This window comes from Nelumbo nucifera, chromosome 8 (assembly GCF_055504915.1).
Source record: "Nelumbo nucifera cultivar China Antique chromosome 8, China Antique-T2T, whole genome shotgun sequence".
Taxonomy (NCBI): domain Eukaryota; kingdom Viridiplantae; phylum Streptophyta; class Magnoliopsida; order Proteales; family Nelumbonaceae; genus Nelumbo; species Nelumbo nucifera.
The window spans coordinates 2135118-2149319 of record NC_142656.1 but is presented as its reverse complement, the minus strand read 5'-3'; the positions used below and the strand labels follow the sequence as shown (position 1 = coordinate 2149319).

The 14202-nt window shown below is 33.3% G+C and overlaps 1 protein-coding gene across 17 annotated transcripts; it reads right to left on the bottom strand.

The window, feature by feature from the left end:
- Nucleotides 1–544: 544 nt before the first annotated feature.
- Nucleotides 545–7968, bottom strand: CCX4 (cation calcium exchanger 4). 17 transcript variants are annotated; one of them, XR_016079557.1, is made up of 6 exons: nucleotides 7843–7968; nucleotides 5408–7738; nucleotides 4422–4682; nucleotides 3792–4076; nucleotides 865–2897; nucleotides 545–760 (listed from the first exon to the last, which is right to left on the bottom strand). XR_016079557.1 is itself a non-coding variant. In XM_010263526.3 (2 exons), the coding sequence occupies exon 2, from the start codon at nucleotides 7498–7500 to the stop codon at nucleotides 5515–5517; it is 1986 nt and encodes a 661-aa protein (XP_010261828.1). In that variant the 5' UTR covers nucleotides 7501–7738; nucleotides 7843–7968; the 3' UTR covers nucleotides 5214–5514. The 17 variants fall into 17 exon arrangements, 1 of the variants encoding a protein (XP_010261828.1); XR_016079543.1 differs by adding an exon at nucleotides 4907–4959 and having other exon boundaries at nucleotides 5408–7955; XR_016079549.1 differs by adding an exon at nucleotides 4907–4959 and having other exon boundaries at nucleotides 4587–4682; nucleotides 5408–7955.
- Nucleotides 7969–14202: the final 6234 nt, after the last annotated feature.

The window sequence follows — 14202 nt, the reverse complement described above, 5'->3', positions numbered from 1 at the left end:
CATTTGTTCACCAAAGCCGCCACCCGCCACCATTGTCCGCTGCCACCCGTCGCCGCCTCCGACAACGTTGCCAGAGGTGGCCGAAGACAAAGGTGGCAGCAGCAGCGCTGGTGGTCATTCCTCTGCCCGCCGCCGCCGCCATCTCTATCTCCACCCATCTCTGGCAACGTTGCTAGAGGTGGGCGGAGGTGGTGACATTGGACAGAGAAACCACTAGTGTCGTCGCCACCACCTTTGCCTCCGACAACGTTGTCGGAGGCGGAGGTGGGCACAAGCGGCGACGGGCGACAACGGACGATGGTGACGGGTGGTGGCAGGCGGCGACGGACAACGGATCTAATGAACAAATGGCAAGAAGAAGAAGATGAACAATGTTTTTGCCCTTTATTGATATTATTTTAAAAAGTCAACCTACTTTTGAATTTTTTTTAAATATATTACTTTTATTGATATTAAACCCTAAATGTTGTCCTTATGTGCTATTACCCCAAATTAAATTCATGTAACTTTATATTCCTCCAAAATCATAAAAAAAAAATCTAAATAAGACAAACAAAATCCATAAAACATGTTCTCCATTCATTCTTGAATTCACCAACAAGATGGAATATTCCAATTCTTAAGTTTCAAACCATTCTAAAAAATAAAATAAAAGACCACTTCGTTGTTCATATCAAACAAAACATGTTTTAGCCATATCTATTCATTCTTGAATTCACCATTAAGATTGAACATTCCAACTTCCAAGTTCCAAACCATCCTACAAAAGAAAATAAGAGATAAACTCATTACTCATATCACATATGTAATTTGTTATCATGTCAAATGGCAAATAAATAATTGAAATTTATGTTGTTATAATACCTAAAACATATCATCAAGTGCAGCATTTTCATTATCCTGATGAAGCCCCTAACAAACTTGATCCTGATGAAAACTTGATCCTGATGAAGCCCCTAACAAGCCAGGTCCCCCTTCATACAATTGGAAAATCTATTAGAAAAAAATTCAATAAATCATATATTTTAATAAGCAATAAATAAAAAAATACCTAATACAAAGCCTTGTGCATAGAGCCAATCTTTAAGACAAACCAAAGCTTGAACTGTCTTGGATTTAAATAAACTTTTTCAAAGATTGATCACTTTCTTTCCAATGCTAAATGCAGATTCATATGCAACTATGGAAATAGGAATAGCCAAAATATCTTGAGTCATTGATGCCAATTCAAGATACCCAAGTGAACTCTTATTTCAATACTCCAAAACATCAACATCTGCATTGATATCAAAGTTTTGTTCCTCCAAATAAATGTTAAATTGAGTTTTTTCGCTTTGAATCTTTCTTTTTGAATTTAAAAATTGTTCATAATCCTCAATTCCGTCATCATCATCATTTCTGGCACTCATGTCAAACTGACTAGAATATCCAATAAAAGAGGTAGAGAAAAAATTTTATTTGTATTCATCAAACAAATCATGAAAAGTTTTAATTATAGCATTAACATGCTCATCGGCTCCACTAACCTAATCTTGCAACGAGGATCCAACACAATAGCACAAGACAAAATCATACTATATTCAGCCTAATATTTATCAAATTTCTCCTTCATATTTCTAATCATGCCAATCATAAATTTCTGAGATTTCTTACTCACTAACATTAAATGTCTATGAATCATCCACAGTCCCTTGAAGTAAATGTTTAAAGTATGGTAATTAGTGGCAGGAAACATGCAAGTAACATTATAAAAAACCTTTAAATTTTGTAAAACTTATCCACATTTCCCTGTTCTTCTTCCGAAAGCATAAATATTTTGAAAATATTACCATTTTGCCCCCAACGTTGTAAGAGTTACTTATAATAGATGACATGTTCAAACATCAAATAAGTTGAATTCCATCTCACACACATATCTAACATCAATCTTCTAGTTGTGTTTAAGTGAACTTTTTTTAACAAATTCATAAAATCTATGCTTCCGAGAAGTTGATTTCTTTATATTTTTCACATCATTATGAATCTTAGTAACAATATCATCAACAATGTTCAAACCAACTTGCACAATAAGATTCAAAATATGGCTACAACAACGAACTTTGAAAAAATCACCACCACACTAAAGATTTATCTATTAAATATCTCAATTTCAAAGAGTTAGTCATTACATCATTGTAATTACCATTATCTAATGTAATGCTAAAAATTTTCTGATCAATATTCTATTTGCTTAAACACATGGCCACCTCATTTGCTAAAGATAATCCATCAAAAGAATGTGACAAAACTTTAAAGCAAATAATTCTTTTTGTCAATCCAATGAACAGTTATACACATGAATTCATCATCAGTGTGCTCAGATCTCCAATTATCAAAAGTTAAATAAATTCGACCAAGTGTATTAGATAAATCAATTTTCACACCATCTCTCTCTTTCACATAGTAAGACACGATATCTCTTTTAGCAATATGCCTACTTATATTTTTAAATTTAGAATTTATAGATTGAATAAAGAATCTAAAATCAAGTTCTTCGACAACAGTAAAAGGGTGTTTTCCACATATAAGAAAAACTGATAATGCCCTACGAAACTCTTGTTGATCAAACTTGTAGTTTTTAAAAGAAATACTCCCATCAGTATTTGATTGAGTAATTATTCTGTACTATCTAATATCTTGAATTGTACGTCTAGGGCAACACTCTAAATGATACTTCAAGTGAGTAATTCCCTTATTTTACTTACCTTGTAAGATTTTCTTACAGTGCTTACATTGTGCCTTCTCCGAATTAATATTTTCCATTTCTTCCCACACCTTAGATGTCAATCTTTTCTTAGTGAAAGTCTTGTCAAACTCTTGATAGTCATCGTCAACTATATCTATTCCTGCAGCCACACCTTCACTTGCCATTGACATGCTAGTAATTATTAAATTTGAAATAACTTGCATAATGCATTCTAATTTTATCAATATGACAAACATATATTAAATAAAAAACTAAAAGAAAAACAATTTATCAAAATAACTAAAAGAAAAATATAGTCAATTTTATCTACTAAGAAATAGATGTGACCAAGTCAACAACATATCTATGAGAAAAAGTGAAAAAAATAGGAAAAAAAAAAAGAAAAAGCACAAAATATATCCATTTTTATGTATTAGATCAATCATGGAACAGTTAACTAACTCAAATGGTATATAGATCAATTTTCTATAAAGATATATTATATAAATTAATTATTTTATTTACATTAAAAAAATTAAATATAAAGTTGAATTTAATCTAAATTCTGAATTCAATATAAATTCAAATTTTATTTACATTAAAAAATAAATTATAAAGTTGGATTCATTATAAATTCAAAATTTATTTACATTAAAAAATTAAATATAAAGTTGGATTTAGTATAAATTCTAAATTCAATATAAATTCAGAATTTTTTTACATTAAAAAAATAATATAAATTCAACATAAATTCTGAATTTGCAAAAAATAAAAATAAAAAGGAAAACCAATTGCAAACTTGCAACATTACCAAAGCCAAAATACAATGTTTTTTCTTTAGGAATTAGGATAATCAAATCTAACAGTTTCAGCACTTTTGAAAAACTAAGCCAATAAATGTGCAGTGAATCCCTAATGCATCAGGTTGTTTTTACGATTCCCTAACAAATCCCTAATAGCATTCAAACAAACAATAGCATTCGGATTTAGGACAAACAATAGCATTCGGCTATGTAAACACTAAATAATAATTTTGTAATACAACAAAATGGCAAAGATGACTCACCGCCAGTGACTGTGCTCGCCGGTGCTGAGTTCGCAGTGAGCTACGATTTTGACAGTGAAAAGTGGAGTCAGTTCGCGTTTGAGTGAGAGAGAGAGAGATGATTCACCGCCGCCGCCAGTGCTTGTGTTCGTTGCCTCGCCAGTGTCTAAGATTTGAAAGAGAAGAAGTGAGAAGATGAAAGAGAGAGAGAAAGAGAAGACTCACCGCCGGTCTGCCAGAGTTGTTGCACCGATGAGTGTTCACCGATTCTGCGGCTGCCTGAGAGTGTGAGGAGGATGTGAATCACTGTGAAGAGAAGAGAGGTTTAGCAGTTTGGCAAACTAGAAAAGTGGAAAGAGATGAATGAGAAAGGTTACTTAGGATATTAGGGTTTTTGGGTTTAGTCTATAGGTCCAACCGGGCCAGGCTCGGGTTAGGCTATTTTGGCAAATCCCGAGCCCGGCTTGAATTTATTGCAGGTCGGGCTTTTGGCCCGAGGTCAAGCCCATGGGCTCAATTGCAAGTTCAAGCCCATCCGGGGGCCAAGCCCGCCCATCGGGCCACCCAGCCCATGAACAGGTCTAGTTGCATTTCAGAAATTCTACAGTCATCATATTTGACTCTTGAAGTTTCCTCAAACCATTTTCTTACCTCGTAATTGCCACCATCTTGATGCATATAGGAGGACAAGAAAGATATTATTTGTTTTTTAAAGTTAGAACCTTTGATTCCTCCTTGCTTACGGAACACCATAAGATAATTGTATTTATCGAGGCTAGGGAAAGAAAGAGAAATTTCCATGGAATGGCATGACACCTTTCAAAAAAATAATGTATTAGGGAAGTTGCAGATGCATGAAGTGATTGGATTCAGCATGGTAATTTCTTTTAACGTTGGTGATCAGCACAGTACCTATCAATATCACCCAGATCACTCTCAAAAGATGAACGGAAAAACAAAATCACTACTTTATCACAAAGAAGTGGATCAATAAATGGATCTTGTGTCTTTGACATCAACAAATGGGTCAACATGTTAAGCCTAATAAATTAATAATAAGAATCCTGTTCAACCTCACAGTCAGCCATATTAATATTTCAAACTCACACTATGTGTCAAGTGATTAATCACATTACCATAAGTCACATGGTCGGTGTTGCATGCATATTGTTGGTACTAGTTCCAGGTGCTAAAAAGACAAATTTAAAACACACGTATTAATAATAATAAAGGCAACAATAACCACTTCCTAATTTATAAAACCAACAGCTTAACCAAATTTTGTTTCAGTTCTGAAAATGAAACTATTGTTATCAAGTGATTTAGCAATTTCCAAGCAGATATATGAAGCCAAATACTCCAAGAGGTTCAGTTAAAACACCTATTTCCAAATCAGGGCCAGCATAGTAGAAGAGTATGACAAAATGCACACACAATAAAAGATTTGAAGAAACAACTAATTTGAATATATCTCTGTTCAATTATCATTAAACCAGTAATGCATATATCAAGGAAATATTGTCCTATGTATTCATGTATACATTGTATTGTCACGTACAATACAAAGGGTTCACATTTCACAATGCCAGTTCAACTTGATGGTACATGAAAACTGCAAGAATTTTGTTCCTCCTGACCTTGATTCAAATAAATATCCAACATGAACAATTCATGAACACACTTTTGGCAGGTCATGAAACTGCCAAAGTTGACATGTTCCTTCTGGTTGTGATCAATCCAAATATCAATTTAGACCAGCAAGTGATATAACGCCTATTGCACTGCTTATTCTGATAGAGAGGAATATCAAATAAAGCACTATGAGGCCCACACCCAACAACCTGCTAGGGCGCATGTCATTCCGAGGTAGAACAATGAGTGCCCAGAAAAGTCCCGACATGAGAAACCCCATGGTATAAAACAAGCTACTATCTTGGGGAACCAAGTAAGATGCAGGCTTCTTTGACCAGGCTCCAAGCAGCACTGAGATCCCCAAACCAACAAGTGTGTTGAACATGGGCCCTGCATAGCATCCTGACAAAGCAATCTGCACACCATCCCCACCATTCATTGCCAGTGCGACATTTGACATCAAATCACCCATTGAATTGCCCCAGGCCAACACAGTTAATCCAAGTATTGATGGGTTGATTCCTAGAATTACACCAAATGCCACTAAGAGGGCAACAAGTTCATTGGCAACGATGTAGAACCAAATGATACTCATAACAAAACCCCCAAAAACCCATGGAAATAAGAACTTGCGAGGTGGCTGATCAGTTCGGGTGAAGAGAAAGGCAAGAACACCAAGTGTACCACCCACCAAAACACCTGCGACATATGCAATTTTTCTGCTTTGAGAATCCACATTATCTTGAGTATTCCACAGAAATGCCAGAAGCATGGGAGCCAATGAGGCACTGGAGACTGCATACACTTTGGACCATCGTTGCTCCTCAACTATTGGAATTGTCAACCTTCTCGGGAGTGTTAAAGGCATCTCCAACAGAGAAAATATTTTAGAACAGGAAATGAGTGAACGGTCATCAATATCACTTACTTCATCAGTCCATCCCCACAAACGCCTTGGGCTATCTAACTCATTAATCCTCGATGTCTGATTTGAATAAATTGCCACATTTGAAGCCCACATCCACTGTGGTAAGGTAGTATGAAGGTGTGGTGGATCACTCTCAGATTCTATGTCCAGTAGTGAGCTGTAAATAGATTCATCTTCCTCACTTCCTATGGAAAAGATACTCCCTCTGACTGGAAGCAATGGCGTCACAGCATCCAGCTTTAACCTGCGGGCATGTTTCCTCAAGATCTCATTTGCAGCAACAGAAAAAGCATAAACAATATAGACCGAGACGAAGGCAACTGCTCCACCAACACTCACTTTACCAATTATCAAAATTAGTAAAAGTGACACAAGGGTGAGGAGGAAAAAACAAATATCTCTGATAAAGCATCTCCTATCAATTTGAACCCTCTTCTCTGCAACACAAAGCGAGACAGTCCCAACAACAACGCAAGTAACAAAAACAGCTCCACCCAGAACACTATTGAGACCCACCTCACCTGCATCCGTGCCCACAAAAGCGGCAATGCTAGCAAACACATCAGGAGCTCCATTTCCAAGAGGGAGTAGAGAAACACCAGCAACCGTTGGGGGAAGCTTCAAGAGACTTGAAAGCTTCTCCAAGGAACAACAAAAGTAGTCAGCTGCAGTATTACCCAACATATAGAATAAAGCAAGAAGCCATGTGCCCAAGACGGCATACCCCAAGATCCTAAAGTTTTGACAGTCGCAGTAGAAGAACACAATGTAATTAAAGAATCCATCTGATGCGCACTGCGGTTGAGATTTCACGTACTCACATTGGCTGGCGTAACCCTCGTGTTCCAATAATCCACTGCACACTGATGGATTGTCTGCCGTCATATTATTCTGGATTTCACCATCAGTACCGACCAGATAATTCGACGAATTAAGACCAGTTTCAACGATTCTCCTGTGAATGACCTCGGAATGACCCTTTCGGTCATAAAAATCGCCTCTTGAGTTCCACTGAGGAGGAAGAGTAGAAGGCAACTGCCTGAGGAAAGGATTCTTCGGAATATCTTTGCGATTGTAGAAGAAGAAAAACACCACCAGAGTACAGAGAAAATTAAAAAATCCACGAAATCGACGGCCCCTCGTTCGATAAAAATTGTTCGGTTCTGCCATTTCCCCCTTCTTGGGGCCTCCAGCCCTAAAATTCTGAAGTATTATTCAGGGATGCATGAACTCGAAAAATCCAGAAATCTAACCTCAAAAATCTCAATTGCCAAACTGGTAGACCTTCAACACAAATAGGATTTTTGTTTCTATTCACGCCCGATGAAACCCTAACTTTCGATTCAGTAAGGAACAAAATAAGGATAAAAGGCAATGTTAAATTACCGATGGAAGAGATTATCTTAACCTGGAATAGGATAACCAGAAACAGATCATAAATTCGAGGAAAGTTTGTCGTTTATAGGCGTAGGAAGGGTTTTCCGAAGGGGGATTAAGGTATCGAGAAGGTACCTGAAGCCTGAAGGAGACAGCTGAAGAAGCTCCAATGAAATAATCTGCTAATTCTTCTCCTTCTTCCGGTCTTCCCTCACCAGCCGGCCATACCGTGTATCGTCTACTCAACTTAAAAGACTTTTTGGAAACAATCTATATTATATACTATAAATTATATAAATAAAAGTGTAATGTAGTATGAAATTTTTTTATTAAAATTATGTTTTAGAAAAAGTATAAAATTCATTTTATTATAATCTTATTTGTGTATTAAGTATTGAAACTTCAATTATTATTTTTAATTTCATTTAATTCCCTCTCATTAGGTCTTAATTAATTAAGGTATTAAATCTTATATTTTAATTTATTTTTACTAATAAATACTACTAATTAGATGTATATCAATATTATTAACAATATAAATCCATATATTTTAAAACTAACTCAAAAATAAATCCATATATTTTAAAGCTAACTCAAAAACAAAATCATTCTTTATTCAAGTGGTGGTTAGAGGTGATCATGGGTCGGGGCAGGGCCAGGCTTTGCACTTATGATAAGGGCTATAGCTTAGGCACGGGCCTAAGCCGGAACGGGTCAAATTCTGGGCCAATGTCTTTCATATATATAAAACATTACATATCTATAATATTTTATATTAAATGACATAACATGCATATAAACTTATTTTATACATTATATAATATAAAATATTACATATAATATAAATTATACATGCCATGCTATAATATTTATATATAAAATATATAATATAATGTAAAATAACTTGTATACATTATACACAAAATGTGTAAGTTTAAATATATATGGGTTGGGTCGGGCTTGAAATATTAAGCCCAAGCTCGACCCTAAAATTTGAAGGCCTAATGTAGGCCTGGGCCGGGCCTGAACACAAAACCCAGGCCCAAGCCCGGAATTTCCTAGTCGGGCCGGGCTGAAATGATCACCCCTAGTGGTAGCTAAGGAATTCAACCATCTAATCGAATTGGTTAACCTATGAAGTCATAGTTAGGTAATAAAATTTTTAAAATAGAAATCAATATAAAAATTGCAAAAATTTAGAAAAAAATTATACACATTAATGATATTTTATTAATCAAATTAAAAAATAAGTGTAATAAACATGAATTATTTTTATTAATAATGAAATAAAATACATAATTTAGAAGTTAGAACTGACCAAACATGAAATATAAAAATTAATAATATATAGTTTGACTTTGGGTTTAATGTGTTAACCTTTAATGCCATAAATAAATAATAAAACATAAAAATACATAAATTTTGTAAAAAAACATGCAAGCACATGTATAATATCATGTATTTATCATATTAAACAAAAGTAAGTATGACATGTTAGAATTATTTTTACACACAAAAATACAATATATATATATATATATAAATTTTTAAACGCATCTATAATTCTATATTTACACTACTATTAAAAATATAAATAAGATTGTGAAACTTTCTTTTGACTAAAATCAAGGTTTTAAAAACTGGCCCAAAAATAGAACCGCTTTGACTTTTGGTTTCTGAGTCAATGGTTCAACCGTCCAATTTGAGCATGTCAAATCAGTAAGATGTAAAATATAATGTAACTTTTTTATTTTGACGATTATGTTAGGATTAAGTTTAAGTCCATCATATATATACATTAATGAGAGGGGAGTGTGAGACTTTGAGGAGTAGGGGTGATCATGGGTCGGGCTGAGATAGGCCCGGACTAGGTTTGCACTTATATAGGCTCAGGCTTAGCTCAGGTTTATACGGGTTGGGCCTGATTTCGGGCCTATGTCTTTCATATATAAAACATTACATATATATAATATTTTATATTAATGGCATATAACATGCATATAGACTTATTTTATACATTATATAAAATAAAATATTATATATAATATAAATTATACATGTCATATTATAATATTTATATATAAAAAAATGTGTACATATATATATAAACATTATACACAAAATGTGTATGTTTAAATATATGTAGGCAAGGTCGGACCTGAACACGAAACACTGGCCCAAGCTCGGAATTTCCAGGGTGGGTCGGGCTGAAATGATCACCCCTAAGAACGAGGCGGACGGTTAAAGTTGAAAAGTGAGAAATAAAGAAAGAGAAGAAGAAGAAAAACATGGTTTTCAAAATCAGACCAGACCAGACGGTCGAACCAAAAAAACTGGGAAACCAATTTGATCTATTTTACCCTAGAACTATTATTTCGCCAAAAACTGTTGATTTGGTCAACAAACCGCTGACCTAGGCAATCAAACCGTCTGAACCGTTCAATGGTTTGACCATTTTTATTGTTTTTATTTTTTTGTCAGAATAGGCCATCCGTTCAGTTCGAACAGTCATACCGTTTGACTCAGGGAACTGGACCCTTGATTGGTTCGTTGTCCGATTCGGTTTTAAAAACCTTGAAGAAGAAGAAGAAGAAGAAGAAGAAGAAGAAGAGAAAGAAGTGTCATCGGAGGTGGTTGTCACCATGTTGTAGAATTGTTTGCCCTAAGAAGAAGAAGAATGAATTGGCAGCGACGACTATCTCCTTGTTCATTGTCACTGACGCTACAACATCGCTTGCCCTCTTCTTAATTTCTCTAAATCTTTCTTAAATCCCAGATCATTTGCTTTATTGGAGTATCTTAGGTTTTAATATAAGATCAATGTTTAATCTCCCATCACTTGCATCAATTTTTCAATTTCTTCATTGGAGTTACTTTTTTTTTTTTGTTGTTATAACTTAAAAAGAATCACACAAATGAGAAAACTCAAAATCAAAATGGAATAACTAATAACCAAACTAATTTTGGCCATTGGGAATAATCAAACAAGATTTTGAGATATGAAAGTTTATTTTATCATTTTTATTTTATAATTTATATTTTTAAAATATATAAAAAATTTGGAATTAGTTTGAAAGCAACCTATGAACCATTAACCATGTTGAACATTTTAATGGTTAAATAGTTCGAATCAGCAGTTCCTTGACCATTTCAACGGCTTTTTGTAAAATAGCGGTTCAGAGCCAAAATGGAACTGATGACTTGACCCATTTTTCGGGCCAAATAGATCGTTTGATCTGGTCAGATTTTTAAAACATTGACTAAAGTACTCATTTTTTTGAATTTAGTCCCTATTTAATTGTAAGGTTTAAATTGTCAATTGAACTACTACTTTTCATCTCATTCAATTCCTTCTATTTAAATCTTACTTTTTTTTTATAAATGAACAAAAGAAAAAAGATAACTATATCTATACTATATATAAAAGTGTAAATGTAGTTTTTGGATTAAAATTACCCTCTATTTCTTTGTTTGATAAATAGTATGAAAGTCATTTTATTATAGCTTTATTGCCAACTTTTGATGGCTATTAAAATGCACATATTTGCTTATTTATTACATCTCTAATCGTAAGGATGGAAAATATATTACTTTCCACCTTATTTAATCCCCTTTCATTAAGTCTTATACTTAAAGTTATTAACTCCCATTTTCTCTTATTAAATCCTATATTTAAGTTATTTTTCACCAATAAATTATTTAAGTTATGTCAATATTTTTAACATTATGAATCCATATGCTTTAAAACTAGCTAAAAAACAAAACCATTCTTTATCCAAGTGGTGGCTAAGCAATTCAACCATCCAAATCAAATTGATAAACCTATGTAGCCATAGTTAGGTAATAAAATTTTTAGAACATAAATAAATATAGAAAATTGCAAAAATGTAGAAAATGTTAAACACATTAATGGTATTATATTAAACAAATTAAAAATTAAGTGTAATAAATAATAATTATTTTTATTGTTAATGAAAATGAAATACATACTTTAGAATTGACCAAAAATGAAATTATTTTACTATTTGACAAAAATCAATAGTTCAACTTTTGGGTCAAATATATTAACATTTAATGTCATTAATAAATAATAAAAAAATAAAATATAAAAAAAAATGCCATCAAACTTCTAAGAGACTTCACCCCTTCCGACTTCCGTCATTTAGGATTTTTATTGATGATTTGGTGGGGAATGGGGATGGGATGTTCACATGAGAAAGCACTTCCTACACCTCAGATTGGAATCTTATTATACGAAAATCTAGAATTTTTGTCGATAAAAATATCCTTGCTGAATTCTCCGTATTGCCGAAAAGGCCCTAGGGTGATGATTAGAGGTGAGCATTATTCGGTTAAAACTGAAAAACCGAACCGAAAAATTTTGGTTTTGGTTTTGGTTTTGGTTTCGGTTTCGGTTTTCAAGTTTAGAAATTCAGTTAATCGAAAAAACCGAATTAGCCAAACTTTATTATCTATAATATATATATTAACATATAATATGTATAAAGTATATTATAGTATATTACGTATTAAAATGTATAATTTATTATATACATTGTATAATATATTTTTTAATATATGATATATATTAAAATATATACTACAATATATATTAAAATATATATAGTGTTGAAATTCGGTTTTAACCGAAATAACCGAAAATTTTGGTTTATTTCAGTTTCAGTTTCGGTTTTTCATTTAAATTTTTTATTTATCCGGCTTGGTTTTTAACCGAATAAACCGTTTGCTCACCCCTAGTGGTGATTGCTCATTTGGTGATGGTGAGTCTTCCACGGTTCCACCCACTTGTTGTTGCTAAACACCCCTAGTGCTACTGCCTACTGCTTTGAAATAGATCGAATTGGATCAGGATGGATATCGAAGCCAATCTCTTTTCTTCTTCATGACTAGGGAGTGCAATTTTCTCCGTCCCAACAGAGACCCAATTTCTCCTGCCTGATGGGGATTGCTTTGGCGGGGGGCGGAATGGGGATGGGGACGAGAATGGGGATTAATAGAAATCTCCAATAGGGGTCGGGGTTGAAAATGGGGATTGAGGTCCTTACCCCGCCCTGACCCTGATTATATATATTAAATATATATTAGTATATATATGATATTATTTATATTATTTACATTATTTATATTTAAAAATTTTTATTTATTTTAAATAAATATATTTTTCAAAAAATATTGTTATCTAAAAAAGTTTTGAGGATTTAGGTTCCCACGGAAACCCGTTCCCATCAAAGATTGGAGATGGAGGACAACTTTTATCCCCAATTGGAATCAGGGACAAGAATGGAGAATATGATCCCTACCCCGAACCTACCCCGTTGCCATTATTATCTGTGACACCAATATTCGAATTTTTCAGACGAATTCAAAATTGAGACCGGATCTGCCACTTATCTCCGTATCAGAGCCGCATATCTCAATTCTCAACTATGTTTCCTATTTATTTGTTGTCATCGGTGGAGTTATACGTGAGATATGCGGCTATATATCATTTTGAAAGCCATATGGGTAGTAGATCTGGAACCAAAATGGAATAGGAAGAATTGGATTAAGATGTTATACACATATACTTACTAGAACTTGATAAAATGGGTACCAAAAAGAGAACTTAATAAAATGGGTAATAAATGGCAGCTATCTTGGCTGCAAAACGGTATCCATTTTGTCCGAATTTGAATCCAAATTAGATCTGATCCTATTGAACTTTTATTAAAAATATATATGGTTATATACTTAAAATTTATATTGTATCCATTGGTAAAATCAATTTTAATTAATGTTATATTTTTACTAAAGAGACATAAGTTTAAATTTCATGCAATTCATTTGTTCATGATATATGATATTAAAATAATTTTGATTGTTTTTATTGATAATATATAATATTTTGATCATTTTTATTAATTAAATATATGAAACAAATTTAATTCTAGGTATATCTGATTCAATCTGACCCATTTGCACTCTGTGGCCCTAGCAGCCATGAGACTTGGAAGCAATTTAATTAATATCTAGAGGTATATGAATAAATAGTTATATTGTTAAATGGGATCTTAAAATATGAATATTTTCTATTCATACAATTAGAGAGGGATTAAATTAAAAAATATGAATATTTAAAAAAAAAGGTTTTACAGGCCTATTCAAACTATTTAATATATAGAAGATTAAAAAAGGGATTGTTGAAAATCTCAATTGATGTTCTCAAACTTCTCAAAGGGTAAATTATTACTAATATCTCGTAGGGTTTTAAAAAAATCTTTGATTTCCCTATTTTTGAAAAATGTTTTGGACCTCAAGTATTTAGTATTTATCTCCTTTTTGTTAGGAACCCATCCACAAGACTAATTCCATGGAGTTAATTTTTACTCCTTTTGAGAAGGAGAAAATGGTCATTTGGTCCTTTTCCTATGGCTGATAGGGGTGTTCATGGGTCGGGTTGGGTCGGTTTGATCCATTTTCTTCAATCGACCTGAT